The sequence below is a fragment of the Diabrotica virgifera genome, chromosome 9 (genome assembly GCF_917563875.1).
Source record: "Diabrotica virgifera virgifera chromosome 9, PGI_DIABVI_V3a".
NCBI lineage: Eukaryota > Metazoa > Arthropoda > Insecta > Coleoptera > Chrysomelidae > Diabrotica > Diabrotica virgifera.
Genome location: NC_065451.1, coordinates 163,964,872 through 163,992,253, shown reverse-complemented (window position 1 = coordinate 163,992,253; position 27,382 = coordinate 163,964,872). Strand labels below are relative to the sequence as shown.

Below are 27,382 nucleotides of genomic sequence, written 5' to 3'. Positions count from 1 at the left end.
TAATGCATTTTTCCAAATAACAAACAGAGATATGCATCACAAGGGATATAGTATTACATTAAACCTTTGAAAACAATTTCGTTTGTATTTGTCCTTGGTTTATGTTTTTAAATCCATCAATAATTGCCTTGATAAAAACACGTTCGTTAAAACTGTTCGAGAACGCTTTAGAATAATCGAGATTGTAGTTTTATAATTACGGGATTAAGTTCAAAATGAATACGAAAAAGATCATTAGACTATTGTTAGACTCATGTATGCGAATCACTTAAATTAGTGAGAATACTATAATGTAATTTCATGTATTATACTAAATTTACAATTAACTAGTTTTGATGGGAAATAAGCCACAATTTTACTAAAAAAATGATTTTATTAACGTTTCGACGCCTAAATCGGGTTTCGTTGTCAAAATACAAAATACTACTAAAATAAACAAAAATGTTGTTGCTAAGTAAAAAAATTCTTCTAATAATTTATTTAATCTGACTCATTTATATCGGCAATTCAGACATATATTATACATTTTAAAGTAGAAGACTTTAAAATGATATTGCCAATATTTATGAGTTGCGTTCCTTCATAAATATTGGCAATATCATTTTAAAGTCTTCTACTTCTACTAAAATGTATAATATATCCCTGCAACAGCATTTTTGTTTAATTCATTAATATTTTTTGTATTATGACAACGACACCCGATTTGGGCGTCGACACGTTAATAAAATCAGTTTTTTAGTAAAATTGTGGCTTATTTCCCATCAAAACTAGTTAATTGCAAAAATGCCCTAAGAAAATAGCTTCAGAACAACACTAAATTTACAATCAAGATGCAGTAGAAATAAACAAACCAAGACACGTTAAATGCTACTACGAGCACTCCCGAATCACAATTTACAATGTATATACATACATTGTAAATCCCAAATTATGATTTTCAAAGTTTATACATTGTAAATTATGATTCGGGAGTGCTCCTAAATAGTAGCATTTAACGTGTCTTGGTTTGTTTATTTCTACTGCATCTTGAATGTAAATTTAGTACAGTAAGAATTAGACTTCGTGTAGAATGCAATAGATTATAAATTATTGTAGCAAAGATAATGTGATACTTACGGTATGTAAATGTTCTAAAGCCAATATAATTTCTCCTATGTAAATGCGAACTTCATCTTCTGTGAAATGATCTCTTTGGTACAAATGAGTAAACAGCTCTCCTCCCGCTACGTAATCTGAAAAAAAAAGAAAATAATGACAAACAAATAAGATATTGAATTTATGTGTCTTTCCAGAGATGTGGAAGAAAAGTTAGAATAGAATAGAATAGAATAGAAATATGCTTTACTGCCATGAAAAATTTTACAATTTTATCGACAAAGCTTATAAATAATCAAAAAAAAACAAAACAGTAACAAACCAATTTACTAAAATTACATAAATCGTCAATATATTTAAATAATAATAATAATAATGAAGTTTTTTTTTCTCTGATTCTGGCCTTGGTTTAGAACTAGAACCTTTAGCCACGTAATTGGATAACTTATCACTAACTCAGGTGTAATGTGTAGTGTGTGTGTTAAGTGTCTTGTTACTTTGCAAAGTCGACGTCATTGTCTTTGCAAAGAGACGCTAATTGTATCCGAACGTCTGCGGTCCCTCCGGTGAGTACCGATCCCACAATAATAAAGTTAAAACAGAAATAATCAATTGCAAAAATTTAAATAAATTGCAAATGCATAGTGTACCTAATAATTAATAAAAAAAGGTTTAAAAGTTAAAAAGTTAAGCTGCTGCATATGACACCCAAATATAGATAAAAAAATAATAAAAATACTACTTGTGCAAAGGGTACTGTAATTTTTTAGTTATTGACTAAAAAAATCTTCTACTGAATAATATGGTCTTTCAGACAGGTAGGCTTTTGTCAGTTTACGGAATTTGTGGAAAGATGGTGCAGATTTTAGTTGTAGGGGGAGATGGTTGTACATTTTTTTTGCGGAATATAATATCGATTTATTTACTAACTCCGAGGACGGGGTCGGCAAATAGACGTCAAACGTAGAATTTCTCGTGAAGTAGTCATGATTAGGTCTTGGTGGAAAGACATGTAGATGTTTACGAATTAAGCAAACAGTTTCTAAAATATACAAAGATGGAAGGGTTAAAATTCTGTGATCTTCTGAGGCCAAACAGATATCTTATTGCTCTTTTTTGTAATTTGAAAATAACATCGAATTGGGCAGCTGTACCAAAACCCCAAAAAGGAAGACCATAACGAAGATGTGACTCGAACAAAGAAAAATATGTTATTTTGGAAGATGCTAAATTGAGTTCATTCGAAACAGATCTTATAGCATAGCAAGCTGAAGAGAGTTTCTTCCGTAACAAATCGATATGGAGGGACCATTTAAGGTTGCTGTCTAAAAAAATACCAAGAAATTTTACAGAATTAACGGTACTGATCTGGCTGTTATTAAGAGGTAAGAGTTGAAGAGCTCCTTTATAAGACAATGCTACTGTTTTATCTACGTTAAACGAGAGTAAATTTGAGTCAGACCAGGTTTTTATTGTAAGTAGATCAGAAGTTATAGTAGCATGAAGAGTTGCAATATTTCAGTTATATTACCCTAGTCCATAAAGGTGGTAACAGAGAAAATATTAAGAACGAAAGAGCCATATCTAAAGTTTCAGTTTTTGCTAAATTTTTTGGAGGAATTGTAGCAGCAAAATTTGGTCCTTATGGATTATAGAATCCTACTCTGACCAGCATGGGTTTATTCCGGGACGTTCTACTATTACATACCAATCTTTTAGTTTTAGAATAATTTTTGTTGGATGCTTTTGAAGGATATGATTAAGTCGATGTCATTTATACTGACTTCTTCAAGGCATTCGATAGAGTGAATCATACTGACCTAACCTCTAAACTAGCTAATGCAGGGTTTAAATGAACGATTATTAGGTAGCATGGAGAGCTACCTCACTGATAGAGCTCAAGTTGTAAAAATCAATCAATTTTTATCATCAACTATCAATGCAACCTCTAGCGTTCCACAGGGTAGACATTTATCTCCTCTGCTTTTTAATTGTTTTGTAAATGATAATAAAAATTGTTTTTATCATAGTAATGTTCTTCTCTATCTATGCTGATGATCTAAAATTTATAGAGTCCTAATAGCCCAGTAAATGAACGGGAAATTCGGCGATATCGTGTAATTTTCAGGGGCAACTCCGAATTGCATGAAAATTTGGATTTAGGTTCTACTTACCCTCCACTTCTAAGTTGAAATTGTGCCGTTGGTTGCTTTTACTTGGGGGGTGACAGTCACCCCTTCTCGGGGGTGAAAAAACATACGTTCAAGATAGGACCGGAAATAGATAAATTGACTGATTCTAAGCAACTTTTGTCCTATAGAGTTTTTTACGTAAGTCAATACTTTTTGAGTTATTTGCCATTAAAAATGTTGATTTTTCGACAAAAAAACTACGTTTTCAGACGATCTTTCGCAAATAACTCAAAAAGTAAATATTTTATCGAAAAAAATATCCTTAGCAAAAGTGTAGCTTATAACAACCCCAAAAAAATGGTGTATCAGTAAAGTCTATCAATTAAATAAAAACAAAGTTGTAGCTCATGAAAAATACGTTCTTATTCGTCTAATTCCAAATCGAATATTTCAAGGTGAAATCACCGAAAAATTAAGCACTTTTCGGGAAAAACCCATTTAAACTTTTTTAAAGTGTTTATAAAAAGCTTTGTTTTAATTGTTAACAAAAGTTTTAGCATTAAAAATAAGGGAGTTACGCTCAAAATAAAGTTGGCCCTCTTTTTTTTTGAAAAAAATCGTGAAACTCTCGCCACGTTTAGCTCCCCAAATGAAATTAATCGCTACCGCTTTACAAACAATTTACTTACCTATCTATTTTTTATATGATCTGTCAGTCTCACCGGTTTAAAGTGTTTATTTTTGAAAGGGTTATAACTGAGAAAGCTTGAATGGGTCACTAATCACGAGTGTATGCAAATTTTGAACAGCTATATCTTAACCAATTTTTGTCTTACGGAGAAACAAAATGAAACTAGCATATTATAATAGCAAAACCTACATTTGTTTACTCTCTAAGATTTTTCTTATCATTAATACTTTTTAAGTTATTTTGAAAAAATGAAATTTTTCAAAAATTTTTAGAAAATTATTTTTTACTATAAAACCAAATGTTTTCAAAAATAAGCACTTCAAACCAATCAAACTTACAGATCATATAAACAATACACATACAGTTAAAATAGATGGTAAAGCCAAACGATTAATTTCATTTAGGGTGCTAAATAGAGGGAGGTTTTCACGATTTTTTTTACCAAAAAAAAGAGGCCAACTTTTTTTTTCAGTGTAACTCGTTTATTTTTGATGCTGTAAACTTTTGTAAAAAACAAATAATAAGCTTTTTTTCGATACTTTAAAAATGTTAAATGTTAATAAGGTTTTCCCGAAAAACGCTTCTTTCTTCGGTGATTTCGCGTTGAATTATTCGATTTGGAATTAGACGAATAAGAACGTATTTTTCATGAGCTACAACTTTGCTTCTACTCAATTTGTAGACTTTACTGGTAAACAATTTTTTTCGTTTTTTTATAGGCTACTACACTTTTGCAAAAAATATTTTTTTCGATAAAATATTTACTTTTGGATTTATTTGGGAAAAACGGTCTAAAAACGTAGTTTTTTGGTCGAAAAATCAACATTTTAAATCGCGAATAACTCAAAAAGTATTGACTTACGTAAAAAACTTTATATAACAAGAGGTGCTTAAAATAAGTCAATTTATTTATTTCCGGCCTCATTTTAAACACGCGTTTTTCATCCCCCGAGAAGGGGTAAATGTCACCCCCCAAGTTAAATCAACCAACGGCACAAATTCAACTTTGAAGTGAAGGGTAAGTAGAACCTAAATCCAAATTTTCATGCAATTCGGAGTTGCCCCTGGAAATTACACTCCAAAACGGTCATTTATTGGGCTATAAAAAATTCCAATGACTAGTTTACTATAGAATGATTTGAGTAGATAATGAGGTGAATTATTGTAAAAAAAATAGCAAAGTCCGTAAACAAACATTACATTAATTAACATAAATGTGTAAATACGTGGAATAGACAAGGGGATTTCTTAAGTACATAATTCAAAAACTCATCTCAACAAACTAGTATTTAGAAAAGCCTATTTTGAAAATATTGTGAAAGGATAAAAAATCCACATCGGTTCTTGGAAAGCATTGTATGCATGTGTCTATGAATCCATAATAGTTAATTCCTGCAAGCAGATGATTATCATAAACAACAATTGACCTTGTACAATAATATTGTTGTAGCCTTGCTAAAAATAAATCAAAGGCACGAGTATTTCATTTTTTTTTTATTGAAATATTTCTATATTTAAGTGTACATTTTATCCAAAGAATTTCTATAAATAAAAAATCGTCAAAATATATTATTAAAAAAGTACTTATACTAAATTTACAATCATGATGCAGTAGAAATAAACAAACCAAGACATGTTAAATGCTACTAGGAGCACTCCCGAATCGTAATTTACAATGTATACATTTTGGAAATCATGATTTAGGATTTACAATGTATATACATTGTAAATTATGATTCGTGAGTACTCCTAGTAGCATTTAACGTGTCTTGGTTTGTTTATTTCTACTGCATCTTGATTGTAAATTTATTATAGAGTGGCTACAATTAGTGAAAATGTTTTATGTATTTTGTGCAGCTTGGTAACTTGCAGATCTTTTCTCTATCTTTTCATGTTGATCTCTTTGTTTCATGTTTTTTTTACAAATATTTAACATTAAAAACCGAAGAAAAATGTGTATCTATAAACTTGCTATTTTGATAGAAGCAGACAGATGGAAAAAAGTACTGGAAGAATAATCTATGCTAAAATCACAATAAAGATGCACTAAAAATGAACAAACTAAGACACGTTGAATGCTACGAGGAGCACTTCCTAATCATGATTTAAAATGTATAAACTTCGTAAATCATGATTTGGGATTTACATTTACAATATACAGGGTGTAACAAAAATGCAGGTCATAAATTAAATCGCATATTCTGGGACCAAAAATAGTTCGATTGAACCTAACTTACCTTACAACAACAAATGTGCACATAAAAAAAGTTACAGCCCTTTGAAGTTACAAAAAATGAAAATCGATTTTTTTTTCAATAGGCATATCGAAAACTTTACACATTTTCTATTGAAAATGGACATGTGGCATTCTTATGGCAGGAACATCTTAAAAAAATAACAGCGAAATTTGTACACCATATACAAATTTTATGGGGTTTTGTTCCCTTAAACCTTCCCTCCTCCCCCCAAACTTTTGCGTACGTTCCAATTACATTATTATTTTGATACCATTAGTTGAACACACGAACCTCACAACACAAATGAAGAAGATGAAGAAAGAACTGGCGAACAAGAAGTTGAATCTATACCAAACATTACAATGGATGAATTAACTGACGCGATTAGGAAGATAAAAAATGGAAAGGCACCAGGTCATGACCAAATTACGGCAGAAATGATCAAAAACATGGGTGATATTGGACTATAAAAGTTATTAGAACTACATATTTCAAATGATTTGGAGAGACGAACAAATACCTATAGACTGGGAGATTGGTCTGATTGTACCTATACATAAAAAGGGAGACAACAAGAATTGCAACAACTATAGAGGAATAACTCTGCTAAGTACAGTGATGAAAGTTTATGAGCTAATAGTAGAGAGTAGACTGAGAAAAATAATAGAACCAACTTTAGAAGAATCGCAAAGTGGTTTTAGACCTGGTAGATGTACACAAGATCACATTTTTACGTTAAACGATATAATAAATAAAAGATTATCTAGGAAGAAAAAAACGTACCTCAGTTTCCTCGATATGGAGAAAGCATTCGACAAAGTACCTAGATCAAAAGTATGGAAAAGTCTGAAGAACAGAAACATACCAGAGAAACTTATACGGGTAACTATATATACAGACACTAGAAACCGTGTGATAAGTAAAAATATGATATCTGACCAGTTCAGAACAACTGAAGGTGTAAGACAAGGGGGAAGCTTGAGCCCGTTACTATTTATTACTTTTATGGACGAAATAAGAAAAGAAACAAAAACAAAAGTCAGACCATTACACATAGGGTATAGAAATCTGAAAAGCACGGAGATAGCAGATTGTACATTTGCCGACGATGTAGTAATTTTAGCAGCGACTGAAGACGAGCTACAAAGAAGCGTAAAAACATGGAACACAGTTTTAAAAAAGTATGGTATGACTATGAACAAAGGAAATCGAAGGTAATGGTAATAGCTAAAGAAAGAGAGGATGTGCATGTCCAGGTAGATGATACAGAGATTAGACAGGTACAATCATTCGAGTACTTGGGAGTAACCATTGAAGAAACAGGTAGACAGGGAGCTGAGATCAACAAAAGAATTGATAAAGTGAATAGATTGTACCACGCAATAGGAAAAACAATTATTAACAAGAAAGAAGTATCGAAACATACGAAAATCAAGGTATTTAAGGCTATATACAGACCAGTACTTACATACGGATCTGAATCCTGGGTACTAAATAGACAACAGAAAAGTAAGATACAGGCAGCAGAAATGAGGTATCTACGCAGAGTTCAAGGAGTCACTAGAAGGGATAGGGTAAGAAATAACTACATAAGAGAAGAACTGAAAATCGAGACAATGATGGAGTATGTTGAAAAAAGACAATTAAGTTGGTGGGGGCATCTACAACGACTACAGAAAGAAGTACCAGTTAAAAAGATATGGGAAACGAAGGTGCAGGGAAAAAGAAGTAGAGGAAGACCGAGAGAGACATGGAACGAAGTGATGGCAAGGATTCTGGACAAAAAAGGAATAGCATGGAACGAAGCAAAGGCGATGGCACAGGACAGGAAACAATGGAAGAGATTTGTGCACTGTTAACAGAGCACACGTTAATACCTACACCCGAGAGGGTAGAAGGTCTAAAGATTATATATTGATGTGATCTTGATTATTGATATGAGATAATATTCTTATATGTCACTTAATTTAATCAATGTATTAATACTAATCTAATTAATTAACCAGATCACATATCAATATGTTTTCAATCTCAGGGCGAATTATAAATTAATTACTTACTTTCGTGGCTTCTAAATATTTCTTAATGGTTCCTAATCGGGATAGAAAAGAAAAGAGTAAAAAAAATACACATATGGGTTACAATTATAATCAAAATATTTTTTATTTTATTTAAAAGGCAATCAATGCTTAATATTTGCTATTTCTTATTATTCTTAAACATAACATTTACAAATGGGAATCTTATTTCCTTTTGGTTTTCAATTGAAAGTTTTTATTAACATTTAACTATTAGGAGTTATTAGGAACAACTCTATTTAAGTTTGATGAAGCTTTTCTGATATTATTGATTATGTTATTCAATTTTTTATGTGGAATTTAATACGAAAAACCCATACATTCATGTCCAAACAAATGAGACTGACCTTTTCCTGGTGAACTGAAAATGTCCTCACACAAGACCCGTTTCCTGCTATCCTTGGCTGCGATCAAACCTCGTCCTGGCTTCCAGTAATGTTCTCCTTTGAAAAACTAGCTCGTATAGCTCTCGTTCCTGCGTCTGTCGTGATGCTGTGTTCTACCTTTCTCGAAACTGCTATCAGCTACCGGGACACTCTTGGCTCAAGGAGGTTCTTTTACTCTCGACCTGGCCTACTTCTCGTTCCACGATAGATACTCCACACTCACGGAACTACATCGGCTTTCTCACTCTCCGTACACTACCGTCTACTACTCGACTTCACTTCTCGACAGCTCAAAACATTCTGATCTCTATTTGTCATTCATTCCCCTACTTTCTAAATATCCCTTCCAGATTCACAAATCAAACTTCCACCACCAACTCTCATTCGCAGTATTCCTCAAAACCAATTTTTAATCTTTCTAAATATGCTTAATGGATTTCAAAAGAAAAATAGTTAATTCCCATTCTAAAATTACTTTCTACTAATTACAAATTTTAATGACCTATTCTCTCTTTCAAATGAGTCTTATTTAGCATAGGCTAATGATCGAAACCTTCCGCGAAAAACGATAATGAACTATCATCTATTTCACTGAGTTTTATTTAGCATAGGCTAATGATCGACCTTCCGAGAAGAACGATAATGGTACGCGTCATTCACTTTGTTTATCTAAGCACATTGTTCCGAGTTTCGTACGCTTATTCTAATCACTTCTTAAAATTAAATATAACAATTTGTTGTATACAGGTTGTTCTAAATTTATATGCCCGAGGTTGAGAAAATTAAAAATATTTTATATTAAAGTGAATTTTGTTTATAATTATCAAATTTTAATTTTTATATCAAATAGAAATATAACAAATCCCCGCCTTGTATTCGATCAAATTTATCTGCATTTTTAAATAAATTTTCTCGAGGCAAAACCAACTCCCTGTATATTTCCTTACTTTAATCTACGTCTTATACCCCTTCTTCTTGTATTACTCTAATTAGTCCCACCTGTAGAGTAATTGTTTCCTTATTTTCAGTGTCCTCATCCTGTGTTAGAGTGTCGGCTATTATGTTGTCTTTCCCTTTTTCCCATATTAATCTTCTGTCTTTTTCCTCAGATTTTTCACATACTTTTATCGTGTATTCTGCATCCTCGTTTTCATATGCCTCCTCTTCAAATGCCACTGTTTCGATCATATCTTTTTCGCTTTCATTTTTTTGCTTTATTTCTTCTTCTCCTGAGCTCGTCTCTTCTTTTGAGGAATCCCAGGTTTCCTTTGTTTCTGATACTCTCAAATTTTCTTCTTCTGGGCTCAACTCTTCTTTTGAGGAGCCACAGGTTTCATTTTCTTTTGTCTTTTTCTGACTTTTTCTCCCTTTTCTTCTTTGTCCTTGCTTCGTTGCCAAATTCATTTCCACTGTTTGTTCTTTACCTGATTCGTCCGTATTTTGTTTCTCCTGTTCCTTGTCCTGTTCTTCTTCTTTTTTTTCTGTTAGATTCATCGTATTATTTTTAAAATCTATCACTACATGTTTTTCTGCCAATTCGTCAACTCCTACTATCATGTCATGTGACATGTTTGGCATTATTACACATTGTAGTGCATACATCTTCTTACCCAGTCGTACCATTACTCGTATGCCTTCATTTATAGTTGCCAATGTCCGTTTGTTTGCGCCCACTAAATTTACCCTAGGTATTTTGTAAATTAAATTTGTTAAGTTAACTTCTTCTATTAGTTTTCTGTTGACCAATGTTATTTCAGATCCAGTGTCTATCATAATTTTAATTGGTTTCTCGTTGATAAATCCGTCCACAAATTTTAAATTAACTCCATTTTTCTTTTCGTTGTTTCCTGCCAATTTAATAAACTCCTTGGGGTGACAAAAGATTCCTGTTTGATTTTTGGTTTTTAGTGAGCGCCGTCGTGAAAAGACGCCGGTTGCTCATCGTTGTTTATATTTTCGTCATAATGTCTCTCTCCGTCATATTCATCTGTCTGGGTATTATTTACTTCTCTTCTATTTTCTCTTGGTCTGTCGGATCTGTTTCGGTTTTCTTGATATCCCTGTTCATTTTGTCTACCATTATTTCTGTTTTCTTGATTTGAGCGTGTGGTGTTTCTATTCTGGTATTCTCGATTTCTGTCCTCATTCCATTGCCTATTTCTTTGTTCATAATTTCCTCTTCTGTTGTCTCTATTTTCGTTTTCCCTTCTGGGATTAAAATCTCGTCTTGTATAGTCCCTCCTATTTTGATTTCTATCTCTGTAATCCTGTGTTTCTCGGGGCCTGTAATCTTCTCGCGACCTTCTTGATTTTGTTTCTCTTACACGTAATTCTCTTATTTGTAGGAATTGGCATAAACTATCTATGTCTTTGTAGTTTTGCAATGTGATATGGTCTTCCAGCGTTTCTTCGAAATGTCTTGCAGTCAGTTCGACTAATTGTTCCGATGAGTAATTATATTGTAAATGTTTTGCATTATTGTAAATTTGCAAAGCATATGTCCTTTCTGATACACCCATCCTATCATTGTATTTCCCATTTTGCAATTCCTTGTTAATTTCCAATTGTTGGACCTTTCCCCAGAAATAATTCAAAAATTTTTGTTCAAATTGTTGCCAATTGCCGAATTCTTCTTCTTTACTATCGAACCATAGGCTTGCTTCATATTTGAGATGGTTTCTGATAGTTTCTTTTGCTGTATCGAAATTTCCGATGTGTTGTATTTTCTTTTTCAGGCTATTAATGAACGGCACTGGGTGTAATCTTCTTACATCCCCGCCAAACCTTATCTTCACGTCATCTGTGCTATGTATAACCATTTCTCTTCTTTCTCCGACATTTTGTTGCGTATTGATTTCCGCAATCTTTCTTTCCACTTCTTCTATGTCTGCTTGAATAGCGTTTTGCAACTTGTTTTCCAAACTTTCCATTTCTTTTTTCTGGCAATTCGTTAACTCCTTCATTTTATTTTGAATTTTCATTTCTTGTTCTTTCATGTGGTCCTTCATTCTCATTTCTTGTTTTTGCATGTGATCTTTAATTTTCATTTCATACTTTTCTATGCGTTCCTCTATTTTCTTATTGTTCTCTTCTATCGCTTGTTTTGTTTCCTGTTGATTGTCATCCATTTTTTTCTCCACTTTATCCATTTTCTGTTCCATTTTTTGTTGTGATTCATCCATTTTTTTTGATGTTTCTTCCTGATTTTCTTGCATTTTATCCATTGCCTGTTTTGTTTCCTCCTGATTTTTATCCATTGTCCTTTTTGCTTCATCCATTTTTTGATCCACTTTTCGTTGATTGTCATCCAGTTTTTGTGACTGGAGTTGCATCAGTTGTAATAGTTTATCTATTCCTGATAATTCTTGCTGTTCTGATGCCATGATTGTCGTGTCTAAAATATCTTCTTGGTCTGAATTATTCTCTTGATTTGAATGTTCTTTTTGTTTTTTGTTGTCTTTGCTTTGGCTTCTTGTCACAGACATTTGTTTTCAAGAAGTACTGTCCCCGCCAAATATGAAATTTTACTAGTATGTTACCAAGACGACTTTTTCTCACCCAAATATTATAAATTGTCAATAAATATATCAAATGTAAATATCGTAAAATAAAATATTAAATCAGTTATGTAAAATTTGTACCTAAAGAGATCTAAAATTTTATGTTATCAAATGTAAGTATCTCACTTTTTACCACAGGCATATAAATTTTCAAATACCGGCTTTACTCTTTCTATCCTTCAAATTTGCCACTAGAAATACTTTACAATGCTTTCCACGTTGGACGACAGTTGATGTGATCTTGATTATTGATATGAGATAATATTCTTATATGTCACTTAATTTAATCAATGTATTAATACTAATCTAATTAATTAACCAGATCACATATCAATATGTTTTCAATCTCAGGGCGAATTATAAATTAATTACTTACTTTCGTGGCTTCTAAATATTTCTTAATGGTTCCTAATCGGGATAGAAAAGAAAAGAGTAAAAAAAATACACATATGGGTTACAATTATAATCAAAATATTTTTTATTTTATTTAAAAGGCAATCAATGCTTAATATTTGCTATTTCTTATTATTCTTAAACATAACATTTACAAATGGGAATCTTATTTCCTTTTGGTTTTCAATTGAAAGTTTTTATTAACATTTAACTATTAGGAGTTATTAGGAACAACTCTATTTAAGTTTGATGAAGCTTTTCTGATATTATTGATTATGTTATTCAATTTTTTATGTGGAATTTAATACGAAAAACCCATACATTCATGTCCAAACAAATGAGACTGACCTTTTCCTGGTGAACTGAAAATGTCCTCACACAAGACCCGTTTCCTGCTATCCTTGGCTGCGATCAAACCTCGTCCTGGCTTCCAGTAATGTTCTCCTTTGAAAAACTAGCTCGTATAGCTCTCGTTCCTGCGTCTGTCGTGATGCTGTGTTCTACCTTTCTCGAAACTGCTATCAGCTACCGGGACACTCTTGGCTCAAGGAGGTTCTTTTACTCTCGACCTGGCCTACTTCTCGTTCCACGATAGATACTCCACACTCACGGAACTACATCGGCTTTCTCACTCTCCGTACACTACCGTCTACTACTCGACTTCACTTCTCGACAGCTCAAAACATTCTGATCTCTATTTGTCATTCATTCCCCTACTTTCTAAATATCCCTTCCAGATTCACAAATCAAACTTCCACCACCAACTCTCATTCGCAGTATTCCTCAAAACCAATTTTTAATCTTTCTAAATATGCTTAATGGATTTCAAAAGAAAAATAGTTAATTCCCATTCTAAAATTACTTTCTACTAATTACAAATTTTAATGACCTATTCTCTCTTTCAAATGAGTCTTATTTAGCATAGGCTAATGATCGAAACCTTCCGCGAAAAACGATAATGAACTATCATCTATTTCACTGAGTTTTATTTAGCATATGCTAATGATCGACCTTCCGAGAAGAACGATAATGGTACGCGTCATTCACTTTGTTTATCTAAGCACATTGTTCCGAGTTTCGTACGCTTATTCTAATCACTTCTTAAAATTAAATATAACAATTTGTTGTATACAGGTTGTTCTAAATTTATATGCCCGAGGTTGAGAAAATTAAAAATATTTTATATTAAAGTGAATTTTGTTTATAATTATCAAATTTTAATTTTTATATCAAATAGAAATATAACAATATATAGTTAAACACAATGTTTTTATAACTTTTTAGCCTCTCAGTATTTGTTCGACAAGCCAGTTTTTATCGAGGTGCGGCTTGTTTTTTAATATGTTTGCATAAAAATTTTATAGGGGTTTTGTTCCTTTAAACCCCTCAAATGTTTTGTGTACATTCCAATTAAACTATTATTGTGGTATCATAGTTAAGGGAAAAAAACCCTATACAATTTTTATGGGATGTACAAATTTCACTGTTATTATTTTTTAACATGTTCCTGCCATAAGAAGGCCAATTGTCCATTTTCAATAAAAAATCTCCAATATTAACATTTTTTAAGTGCATATTTGTACTAAGGTAAGTTAGTTTCATAATAGGTCTTATGAAACAATGTCCAATTATCTTACGCTGGAATAAAATTGTGTGGTAAAACTTTTTTTTATTTTATGGTTTATTATTGAAAATACAATAAAACATTATTGGAACTAAAGTTTTTCTAGTACATTTTAGTTTTACTTGAAATAAACTTAGTGTTTCATTATTTACCAGGGCAGTGTATTATATTTGACATTATTTATTATTTGTTAAAACGTGAGCTTTCCTGGGACGTCGTCGTCCTAATAGTATATTAACAGTGTAGGAAACAAGATATCTCGGCACCGATAACTGTAAACTAATGATTTTATCGAAATCTCAGTTAATTACATAACAATATGGAAGTCGAGAAATTTATTATCCTTATTAGTCTCTAAATAAGTGTTATTTGACGTTGCGATGGGAGCATATCACATGAAACGTGATTTCTGGTCGGTTCTATGATTTTATAGGTAGTGCGTGAAACGTTGGCTCTTTGACGTTCCTGAAGATTCAAATTTACATTTTTAATCGATAACTGTCGTTCCGTTACTTCCTTTAATTTTAACGGTAATCCTCAAGAAAACGCATAATACAATTATTGGGTTTCGACGGGAAAGTAAACATGAAAACAACCTTTAGAAATTACTATAAGTCGGCGCACACAGTGGAGGCGGTTTCCGCTAGCGGGCAACGCTAGCGGGACCCGCTTTTAAACGTTTTCAAAAAGAATGCACGTCTTTAAATGTACACGAACATAGTCAAAGCAGGTCCGCGCGGTCCAACCGCCTCAACCCGCCTGACCGCTTTTGCTAGAATGAGAATTTAGTTTTTTCCGCGCGGTTTTAATGTTTACTGCAATGATAATTTAGTTTATTCGCTCTTTTATAATAAGAATTAATAGTCCATGGATTAATTTTATAAATAATTGTACATTATAATAAACAAAAGTAATAAAGTCAATCTTATTGAAACCGTAATTTTGTGTGACTTAGGTATTTCTAAAACCATTCCAGTATTAACTATTAACTAAATCAGTACTTGAAAAATAAATTTACAACAAAACTATTAGAAATTACTATAAGTCGGCGCACACAGTGGAGGCGGTTTCCGCTAGCGGGCAACGCTAGCGGGACCCGCTTTTAAACGTTTTCAAAAAGAATGCACGTCTTTAAATGTACACGAACATAGTCAAAGCAGGTCCGCGCGGTCCAACCGCCTCAACCCGCCTGACCGCTTTTGCTAGAATGAGAATTTAGTTTTTTCCGCGCGGTTTTAATGTTTACTGCAATGATAATTTAGTTTATTCGCTCTTTTATAATAAGAATTAATAGTCCATGGATTAATTTTATAAATAATTGTACATTATAATAAACAAAAGTAATAAAGTCAATCTTATTGAAACCGTAATTTTGTGTGACTTAGGTATTTCTAAAACCATTCCAGTATTAACTATTAACTAAATCAGTACTTGAAAAATAAATTTACAACAAAACTACTTACCTCAATGTTATAACAAGCCTTTCTTCCGGAAGGATAGCCTGCTTATGTAAATTACACCAGTTTTTAATTAAACGATACTCCTTCTTAAAGTGCCTATCCGTTCCGGATGTTGGCGATCATCATGGCTATCTTTACTTTGTCTACCGCAGCGCGGAACAGTTCAGTGGTAGTGGTATTATACCACTTTTGTAAATTTTGAAGCCAGGAAATGCTTCTTCTTCCCGGTCCTCTTTTACCATTTACATACCTTCCCTTGGAGAATCAGTTGGAGAAGGCCGTAACGTTCTTGATTTCTCATTACATGTCCTAGATATTCTAATTTTTTTGTTTTGATGGTTATGAGAAATTCACACTCTTTCCCCATTCTACGCAGGAATTCCACGTTAGTAATTCAGTAACGCAGGATATACGTAAGATGATCCTATAATACCACATTTCGAAAGCTTCGAGCCGATTCATAGATGTAACAGTTAGTGTCCAAGCTTCCATTCCGTAGAGCAGAACTGTGAATATATAGCAGTTCAACAGACGGTATTTTGTTTTTAATGATATGTCTCGACTGTTGAAAATGGGTCTCATTCTAAAGTATGCTGCTTTCGCTTTTATTATTCGCTGTTTAATTTCTGAGTAGTCCCATTCGCTATTTAAATTCGTACCCAGATATGTATATTCTCAACTCTTTCGATATTCTGTTGGTTGACTGTAAGTTGAGCGTTTAATATTGTTTTTAACGATACTCCACTTTCTCCAAAATATATTTAAAAAGTCTCTTGAGTCATTCTCATATACTGGAAGAATCGTTCATTATCTTTTAATTTTTGAAATAGATGATGATATTCTCCGTAAATTAATCTTTCTCGATTAATAGGATGTACATCAACTCTCTTTCTTTTCAGTTTAGTCAAAACAGAATCTAAAGCAATTATATCATCATCGGAAGACGACATTTTGCTACAAGTAGTAGACGCAACTGCCAGATTTGAACGATCTCTCTCGCTTTTACCCGTCTTCACTGTGTTACCATACCCGCGCGCGAGAACCGCGCGGTTTGCCCGCTAGCGGAAACCGCTTTCACTATGTGTGTCGCCTAAGTCTGTACATATCGCTATTTTGGAAATAAACGGTCATATATCAAAATGTGACAATTTTCAGAAATGACCATTTACAAAATTGATAAAAACATCATAAAACTTGACCTATAACTCCGAACAGACCTGTAAAACGCAATAAGTCCTCAATCCTATTTTAAGCCATAATTCTTGTGACGTTCTCAAAAAATGTGTTCTAGGATTAATAATTAGATGTTTGGTGATTATTTCATTCATAGGAGATTTTGACCAATAGAAAGCTACATAAATAAAAATTAAAGTGATTATTTTTTAATGATCTTAACTTCCAATCGTATAGTAAGATTTTTTTGATTACGTGTTTAATTCTGTACTATCAGATTATTATTTCATCGGTAATTTTCTACTGTAGAAAATTACAGTGAGCATTTTTTTAAGTAGATTGTTTCTGTTTAATTGCATACAGTTACCTAGTTTTAACAACTGTCACATTTACGAAAATATCCATAATATACTTTTAGTGCTGCATCTAATGTCAAATTGTCACGAGGAGAACTCAAATAGGCAAATTTAAGAGCTCGATTTACTTCGGTAAGATTATTTCATGAATAAAACTGTATTTATAAATAAATTAACTAATATTTTATTAATATCTTCATCTAAATATTTGCTAAACTGTGCTTTTGACTTTGACAAGTTGAAAAATGTGTGTCACATTAATTGGGATCAATGTCACTGACTGTTTTTATATAAAGACTTGAATTTTATATGTAAGTATTAAAAAATAATCTTCGAATTTCACACGACAGTAAGAATAAATAAGAAAATAATGCTTCATTCTTTCTAAAATTTGTTGTCATTGGGCAAAGCCACTCGAGCCCTGTGGGCTCTCGTATCTATTGCCAGACAACAAATTTTCGAAAAACTGTCGCATTATTGTCAATTTATTCTCACTCTCTTGTGATATTTTTATACCCGATAATTTTTGATAATATCCCGTCGTCAAGCATTACGTCAGATGCCCTTCGTTACTACGCAAAAATGAACATTCAGTGACATTAATGACAATTAATATTTTACAACTTGTTACAGAGAACACCAAGAAATAGGCTTAGCAAATATTCAGGTGAAGTTATGAATAAAATATTATAGTTAAAATTATTTAAAAAGATAGTTTTATTCATGAAATAATCTCAACGAATTGCACTCGATCTCTAAAATTATTATCGATATGTTGCCCTCGAGCCCTCGTAACACTTTGACATAGGTTAACTCCCCTTCGGCCTTCGGGTCGTGAAATTAAAACTGTCAAAGTGTCACTCGGGCAAAATATCGATAATTTTAGAGCTCTCGTGCAATTACTACTGATTATTTCATTCATAGGAGATTCTACCAATAGAAAGCTACAGAAATCTGAATTAAATCGATAATTTTTGATAATCTCCCGTGCGTCGTTAAGTATATTACGTCAGATGCCCTTCGTTGCTACGAAAAAATACATTCAGTGACATTAATGACAATTAATGTTTTAAAAATTATAAAAGTGATGACTTTCAATCGTCAAATATTTATAAAAACTGTGTGTTTAATGGTACTTACATAAATAAATTACAATAAAATTTTGTTTTTGAACAGTTTTATTCATGAAATAATCGCAACAAATTGCACTCGACCTCTGAAATTAATATAGAATTTTTGCTCTCGTGACACTTTGACATAATTTCACTCGCCTTCGGCTCGTGAAATTAAAACTGTCAAAGTGTTACTCGGGAAAAATTCAATAATTTCAGAGCTCTTGTGCAATTACTACTGATAATTCACTTTTACTTGTTTTATTTGGTTTTTTACAAATGTATATTTGTCATAAAAATAACAACAAAGTCATAAAAATAAAAAATTTAAACATTTTTTCGTATCTCTGATGCTAATTTTTCTATTCTGAAGAAAATGGCCAAATTTACCAAACTACAAAAATTCGTTATTCGCTTTTAACTCCAGTTTTTTTTTAAAACTAATCATTCCAAGCCGGTCAAACTTCTAGAACCTATTAAAAATACATAAATAAAGAAGACCAAATAAGGTCAATGACTAATTTAAATTAGGGTGGTAATTAGGGAGTTGTTTCGGATCACTTTTTTGCTGAAAAAAATATGGACTGACATTCTTTTCGTTATGTCACTTAATTTTTGAGCTAGAGACTTTTTTTATTTCTGGAGAGACATTTTTAAATACTTTAAATTAGTTTAAACAAGTTATCCTCGAAACATGCATAGTTTTCCCGTCTATTGACTTTGAAACTACAATATTTAGCATTTGACGAAGAAGAGCGAACATATAATAAATTATAGCTCGGTTACTATTGGTCTTAAAGAAAACTAGAAAAAACGGTTTTGTTTATTTTTTCGAAAGGTACATTTTTGTTAACCATATTTTTTTTATGAAACGAAAACTTTTTGAGTTATTAGCGGAAAACTGATTAAAAAGATTGATTTTTTCGATATAAAACTAACATTTTCGTTAGCGAATAAATCGAAAACTATTAATTTTATCAAAAAAATGTACTGAACGTTTTTTGCTTAGAATGAATGTTTTTACCAACTTTTGCAGTCAAAATATAATAAAAAATTTCCAGCCCCGAGATGGGGTGGCAACCACCCCCATGGTAAAAGCGCCTTTCGGCATCATAGAGATTTTGATCCTTGGACTATCCACTACTTATTCTCAATACACAACATTCTGTAAAAATTACGAGGTATTGTCCTATTTTAAGCTTCATTACTTGGATTATTATTTCTACTTTGGCTACTGGTATGAATTATGTAGATTATACATATGTTTATTTTTAATTATTGATAATTTTAAATGTTTTTTCAACCGTCTTATCAAGTAGACAGTACCGTTTTATCATCTGTTCTTCATTTTAATATTTGTACTCACAGTAAATACCTATTCCAAGTTGTATATTTTTTAAAACTTGTAAAATTCAAGTTGTGGCGTTCATTTATGTCATCAATGTTAAAAATACTTATAAACCATAAAGAAAACGATTATGTTGTTTTGATAACACACGATCGAACGTCATTTTGGTTGGTAGGTTTACGTCATTTTATAAATGACTCTCTACACTGAACAAACAACAAAATTATCTGTCGTATTAAAATATGCCTGCAATTAAAATTTGGGATAATAGCTATGATAAGTTGGTTTATGTTTCCAGTAATAATTAATAACCAATATGACGATTATTTCATGAACGCAAGTAATGTGAATTTATCAAGTTTAACAATCTTATTGTAATGATGCATTGTTTTCGAATTTTATAGGCTGAGATTTGGAATTTTTTGTGTCTGAGAACTCATCTTCAACTGTACACTCACACACCCATCTTCTTCTTTTTCAGGTGGCATCTCCGTTACGGAGCTTGGCAATCATCATAGCTATTTTAATTTTTGAGGCATTAGCTCTAAATAGTTGTTTTGAGCTGCATCCAAACCATTCTGTCAGGTTCTTCAGCTATGAAATTCGTCTTCTTCCGATGCTTCTTCTGCCATCTACCTTTCCTTGCATTATGAGTCGCAGGATGCCATACTTCTCGTCCTGCATCACATGTACGAGATACTGTAGCATTCTTTCTTTACTTGTTGTTCAACTTCCTTCTGTTTACCTATTCTTCTCGGTACTTCATTGTTCGTAACTCTATCTACCCAGGAAACCCTCATAATTATTCTATAGGTCCACATTTCAAAGGCGTTAAGTACACACCCATACAACCAACTAAATTATAGACCAGGTCTGTTCGTGGAATATTAACTTAACTTGTTTAGCATGTGTTCTGTTAAGCGCGTGATACACACGCAAACTTTAAGTACGCGGGTTTAAAGATCGCGGACTTACTCGGCTCGCCGTCGGTGATACACGGCAGACTTAAAGTACGCGGTTAAAGATCGCGGTCGCCGTCGGTGGTTTGTGCTATTTAGGAATTTTATCGTATTATACAGGGTGTCCCGAAAACATTGGTCATAAATTATACCACAGATTCTGGGGTCAAAAATAGGTTGATTGAACCTCACTTACCTATATACAATAGTGCACACAAAAAAAGTTACAGCCCTTTGAAGTTACAAAATGAAAATCGATTTTTTTTCATATATCGAAAACTCTCAGAGATTTTTTATTGAAAATTGACATGTGGCATTTTTACGACAGCAAAATCTTAAAAGAAAAATTAAGTAAAATTTGTGCACCCCATACAAATTTTATGGGGTTTTTGTTCCCTTAAACCCCCCCAAACTTTTGTGTACGTTCCAATTAAATTATTATTGTGGCACTATTAGTTAAACACATTATTTTTAAAACTTTTTTGCTTCTTAGTACTTTTTCGATAAGCCAGTGTTTATCGAGATATTTTGAATATTTGTCGAATCCACCACATATTTGTATATGGTTAAGTACGGTTATAGAGACCTGTTAATAATCTGAAAATTTATTTATAATTTACATTTTTAGGTATATTTTGAAAAAGAAGCTACATCTCGATAAAAGGTGACTTATGAACAAAAGACTAAGAGACAAAAGTTTTAAAAACACTGTGTTTAACTAATGGTACCACAATAATAGTTTAATTGGAACGTACACAAACATTAGGGGGGTTTAAAGGAACAAAAAAAAATACTAAGAGGCAAAAAAGTTTTAAAAATGTTGTGTTTAACTAATGGTATCACAATAATGAATTAATTGGAACGTACACAAAAGTTTGGGGGGGTTTAAGGGAACAAAATCCCCATAAATTTTTTATGGGGTGGACAAATTTCACTATAATTTTGTTTTAAGATGTTCCTGACATAAGAATTATACATGTCCATTTTTAATAAAAAATCTCTAATAGTTTTCGATATATTGAAAAAAATCGATTTTCATTTTGTAACTTCAAAGGACTGTAACTTTTTTTTTGAGCACATTTGTACTAAGGTAAGTTAGGTTCAATCGAACTATTTTTGACCCCACAATGTGTGGTATAATTTATGACCATTCTTTTCGGGACACCCTGTATACTTCGTATCGTATCCTATCGTGTTATATATTTTTAATACTAATAAAAAAAGACGAAATCGAAAAGTGTGGGTAACAAACAAACTATCATAGATAAGAGGGTAATATTTTCATCAGGAGGATAAAACAGCCTATAAATAATTAGGTTTACTCAAAAACAAATAATCAAAGATAATTTAGTATAGCTTAAAATAGTGTTTTAAGGTTTTCTCAAAACTTATAAAATGTAACTTGTCTACTTTCAACAATAAACGATTGAATTATTTCTAGGCAATTTGCTTAATTAGTGAAAATATAAGTGTAACTTTAAACGCAATAACATGATGGCTCGAGGCTCGCGGCTCGTGACAGTGATACACGTACGGCGTACGGGTTAAAAGTAAGATTTCAAACTTGTTGGATCGACGGCGTACTTACTCGGCGGACTTAAAGTACGCGTACTTGCTGTGATACATGCGCGATAAAGGTCGTCGAGCCATAAGTTCGCGTACTTACTCGCGTGTGTATCACCCCTTTTATAATGAATCTTATTTAGCAGGTTCTACTGCAAGGAGCGCTGTATAATCGTAAAATGTGCCAGTTAGGACATGACCTAATTATATGAATACATAAGATACAGAATGGTGCTAAGTAGGTACTACCTTGCGGTACTTTTGCGTTTGTTCTTGTTAACTCGACGAGTGTTTTTCATATTGTCAGGTATTAAAAATATACAAGGTAACTGCACAAATGGTACAGATCGTTGATAGGTCAAGGAAATAAATAGCTAGTGAACGAGCTAGTACGGAAATGGACGAAGATGTCAAATATCTTCGTCGTGTTTATAGAGCATCAAATTCGAATAGAAATACAGTAAAACCTGCCATATCCGGATCAATGTGGCGACAGACCTATCCGGATATGAAAAAATCCGGATATCAAGACCACTTCTTTTATAGTGTCTCTGAGACGTTTTCTCCTTCATACATTCCAGTAATCCACGCCGTCAGTAACTTTCGTCGATAGATACGTTTTATAGATTCTTTAATACATTATTTCGCCATCTTTTAGTTCTTTTGGGTCGGGATGAGACGGTGTGTTGTCCAACAGCAGGGCTACCTTTCTCAGTAGATTTCGGTAGATGCGGACGGCAGAACCGTCCGGATATGGGGAGGTCCGGATATGACAGGTCCGGATATGGCAGGTTGTACTGTATTGTCACTTTCACATTCCGGCATCTATTATATTTTGTATTTTGTTCCTTAAACATTAAGTGAAATGACCAATAACGTAAATGATCAATAAAACTGTTATTACAAAACAGTGATAATTTAAAATCGGTGATAAAGAAGTTGTCCAATTTGCGATAATTACCGTCATTATCAAATTAATTGTCATTTTCTACATTATCGTTTCTCGCGTTCAAATCAACTCGTCCTTGTTCGATAATTCGAAGTACCTATTACATCCATTAGAAACAATGAGAATCGCAAAAAAGGCGAGAACCGATCAAATAAATCTTTTAGTAAATTTTATATTCGTTAGAGCGAACATTGTAATCTTTGAGAAATAGACTAAAGCAGCGGTTCTCAATCTGTGGTACATGTACCACTGGTGGTACATATCATTATTTGAGGTGGTACACAAAACACAATTTTTTTTTAAATAATAGTACTTAGTAAGTCTTGATAATATTATCTAAAAATATAGGTGGTACCAAAAATAATAAAAATAACTGTAGGTGGTACATGACTCAAAAAGTTTGAGAACCGCTGGACTAAAGGATAAAATATGTTAAGTGGATTAAAAAAACTCACGGAATATTGAGCGACCCATGGACTCTCATCATCATCATCATCATAATCATCATCATCATCATCATCATCATCATCATCAACCCGTACTCGTCTCTGTTTTGTGCGGCTTGCATCCAGTTGCTGACAATACGCTTCAGATCGTCGGCCCATCTGGTTGGTGGTCGTCCTCTGCTCCGTAATGCTTCTTCTCGTGGCTTCCACTCGACAATACGTTTTGTCCATCGGTTGTCTGACAATCTTGCGACGTGTCCTGCCCAATTCCACTTGAGCGACGCGATTCTTTCGACGGCGTCTGTTGTTTTTGTTCTACGACGTATTTCTTCGTTTGGGATTCGGTCCCTAGGCCGCACATCAAAGAAACTTGAAACGTAAATAACGTTTCATGGAAATAAAACACTGCTAAACAAATATACGTCCGGCCATTTATAAAACTCTCCGAAAATAAAAATGTGTCATGAGCATGAATCACATTCGTTTCATTGTTAGGCGGACTTTGAGATTTGTTAAGCAGTGTTTTATTTTCATGAAACATGTTTCACGTGTCATGTTTCATGTTTTTCGTTTCATGTTTCTTTGGTGTGCGGCTTGCCTTAGGGAGACATATGTCGCTCCATAGCCCTCTGAGTTATGCGAATCTTGTTCATTATCTTTTTTGTGAATGTTAATGTTTCTGCTCCATAAGTGAGTACAGGCAATACACATTGGTCAAAGATTTTTCTTTTCAGGCATATGGGTAAGTCCGATTTAAATACATAGCTCAGTTTACCAAACGTTGCCCAGGCTAATCCTATGCGACATGGGAGCTCGCACGTCTGGTTATCTCTTCCCAACCGAATTTCATGTCCCCAGTACTTATAAGATGCAGTCTACTCAACATCCATTTGTTGATGTCATGTTGTTGATGAAATGGATATTGAGCATGGACTCTACATATAAATAAATAAGCTGATGGTATTTGAAAGGAAGGTTCTCAGAAAGATATTTGGTCCTCAAAGAGATGAATTGACAGGATAATGGAGAAGGCGTCGTAATGCTGAATTGGTGACTGTATGGTACTGAAAACATCATCAAACATATAAAAGCTAACCGAATAAGATGAGCAGGTAATGTGGTAAGATCAAAAAGCATCAGAAGATACTTTACCAAGAGTCATTGCTCCATATATGAATTCACTTGTAACTTTGGTTTGGACTTAAATTGAACTGTTTAGAACAGCGGTATTAAATAAAATTAGAATCGATATATAGATTTTGAAACTCCGATGAGGAGACGATACTTAAAGAAGGAGTTCAACTCATTAATTACTAGATAAATTATATTTTTCCTTTGTTTTGTTTATTTGTTTTGTTTCAGCTATTAAAAATATATTCTGTCTTGTTTTATGGTATTAATGCTTATTTCTTTTTTTTTATTTACAATTTGTTCAACCTTAAAGAGTTATTAGCATAGACATAGAACTGTATTTACATGAAATGGGAAAGAGGAACAAAAAGTTAATCAAATTTGGTTAATTAGTCCTATGGCGCGTAAAAAATTGTGATCGTTCTATTCTAGTACATTCCAAGATAGTCTATTAATATATGTTGCACTCTTAGTTCACTATCACACACATAAGACATTGGAGGAGATTCCTTCTTTTATAAAATCATGGTTTATGTTGGTATGTTCAAGTCGCAATCTAAATAATATGATCACTTAGTATCTTCTCTTAAGCAAGAAACCCATTATGAACGCCCGGCACGGCACAGCCCGGCACGGCACAGCACAGGCCGGCACGTCCAAAAACCCATTTGTAACGGCCGGCACGGCACGGCACCGGAAAAATGATCATATATTTTAAAAACTATCGTAAAATAAAAGTTTTTAAAAGACATAAACTACACAATTTTAATGAATATGCATCATATTAAAAAACGAATTCATGGTTAAAAGATAATGTACGTACCTGTCCATTGATCAAAATTTTCGGATATTTGTACCCATGTATTGTCCTTTTTATTACTATCATGATAACTTGAGTCCGATCATACAAAAATGGGTATTCTCTGACACTCTCAATGAAAAGTTCTTCCATATTATTTTATTTCAAAAGAAACAACGCGCTTTCAATTAAAAAATCAACAATATATCTGCTTATTACCAACAATTATGACGCACTGGCGCCGACTGGCCGTTTAGGCCGTTCGACTTCAACGGATTTTATTCTCCTCGGAGAATTTTGGCCGTTCCGTTTGCGTGCTGGCCTGTGCCGGGCCGAGACGGCCGCTCATAATGGGTTACGTTGCATTTAAAACTATACAAATGAATTTGGACTGTCCTGTGCCGTGCCGGGCTGTGCCGTGCCGGCCGTTCATAATAAGCTTCTTGCTTTAGTAGAAAGGTTCCACGGCAACGGCAACAAACTTTGTTTGATAGTTCTTAATATAAAGTTTGAATTATCCCAATTTGTTTGCCATTTTGTCATGATGTTCTTAAAATATTCCTTTAAATCAGTATAAGTAACACAGGTATATACTAGTTACGATGTCCGCTAACAGATTCTCACTTGCATTTTTTGCCAATATGATTTATGATTTCCACTTATCTCGCAATGTGAAGGTATCCCAAGAAAGTGAACTAATCTTTGATTTTGTTGGCATGTTAAGAGTACCGCCTTAATTAAAAACAGGACGGGATGTTTGGGGTAAAATTGCTTTAGGGCTGTTAATGCACTCAGGGATAATGATGTTGAAAAAGTAACTATTCGTTACAAAGTACTCGTTACTTACGAATACCGAAAGTAACGATTACTATACAGAGAGGCAAATCATTACTTTGATTACTTCGTACCAATCGTATCAGAACGAGTAACGACTATTGTCTCTACTTCGATTACTTTGATTATTCTGATTACTTCGTACCAATCGTATTAGAGTAACGACTATTGTATCTACTTTGATTACTCTGATTACTTCGTTACTTCGTACCAATCGTATCAGAGCGAGTAACGACTATTGTATCTACAACCAGTACACTTGATTACTTTCTATAAAGAAATGCCAATCGTATCCCAGCGAGTAACGGATGGGACCGGTATTTTACGAGTGTTATCGAATATCGATATCGGTATGAAGCGTTTTAAGGGTGTGACGGAATACCTATACAAAGTACCTACCTACTGAGAAATACGATTCTCGATATGATTACCGGTACTCAAATACAAAAGTAACAGAAGTAATCATAGTAACCAAATCATTTTTATCCCTTAAACAGATCGGTGAAGGTGGTTGTTATATCGGAATACCTATACAAAATACCTACCTAGTGAGAAATACGATTCTCGATATGATTACCGGTACTCAAATACAAAAGTAACAAAAGTAATCATAGTAATCAAAGTAACGAATACTGTAAATGATTACTTTATACAAAAGTAACGATTTATCCCTTTAACAGATCAGTGAAGGTCGTTGTTACATCGCAATACCTATACAAAATATCTACCTACTGAGAAATACGATTCTCGATATGATTACCGGTACTCAAATACAAAAGTAACAAGTAATCATAGTAATCAAAGTAACGAATACTGTAAGTAAGATCGGTGAAGGTCGTTGTTACAATCAAACCCGCTTATTAGAATACCTCTTAAAGGAATATCCCGGTTTAAGGAATAGAAATTTGAGGTACCGAAACATTTCTACTAGCTACCAATGATCGGTTATTAGAATATCCCGGTTATAGGAATACTTTGGATTGGCACGAAGGCTATTCCAATAAGCGGGTTCGACTGTATATCGGAATACCTATACAAAATACCTACCTACTGAGA

General features: G+C 33.1%; 1 protein-coding gene across 3 annotated transcripts in view; it reads right to left on the bottom strand.

Annotated features, from left to right (window-relative positions):
- Positions 1-27,382, bottom strand: part of LOC126891786 (ribosomal protein S6 kinase alpha-5-like) — a 570,345-nt gene that overhangs the window by 181,229 nt on the left and 361,734 nt on the right. For all 3 annotated transcript variants that reach the window (XM_050661058.1, XM_050661059.1, XM_050661057.1), the window contains exon 4: positions 1,117-1,232. In XM_050661058.1, the coding sequence (XP_050517015.1) occupies positions 1,117-1,232 (116 nt within the window). The remainder of the gene's footprint in view (positions 1-1,116; positions 1,233-27,382) is intronic.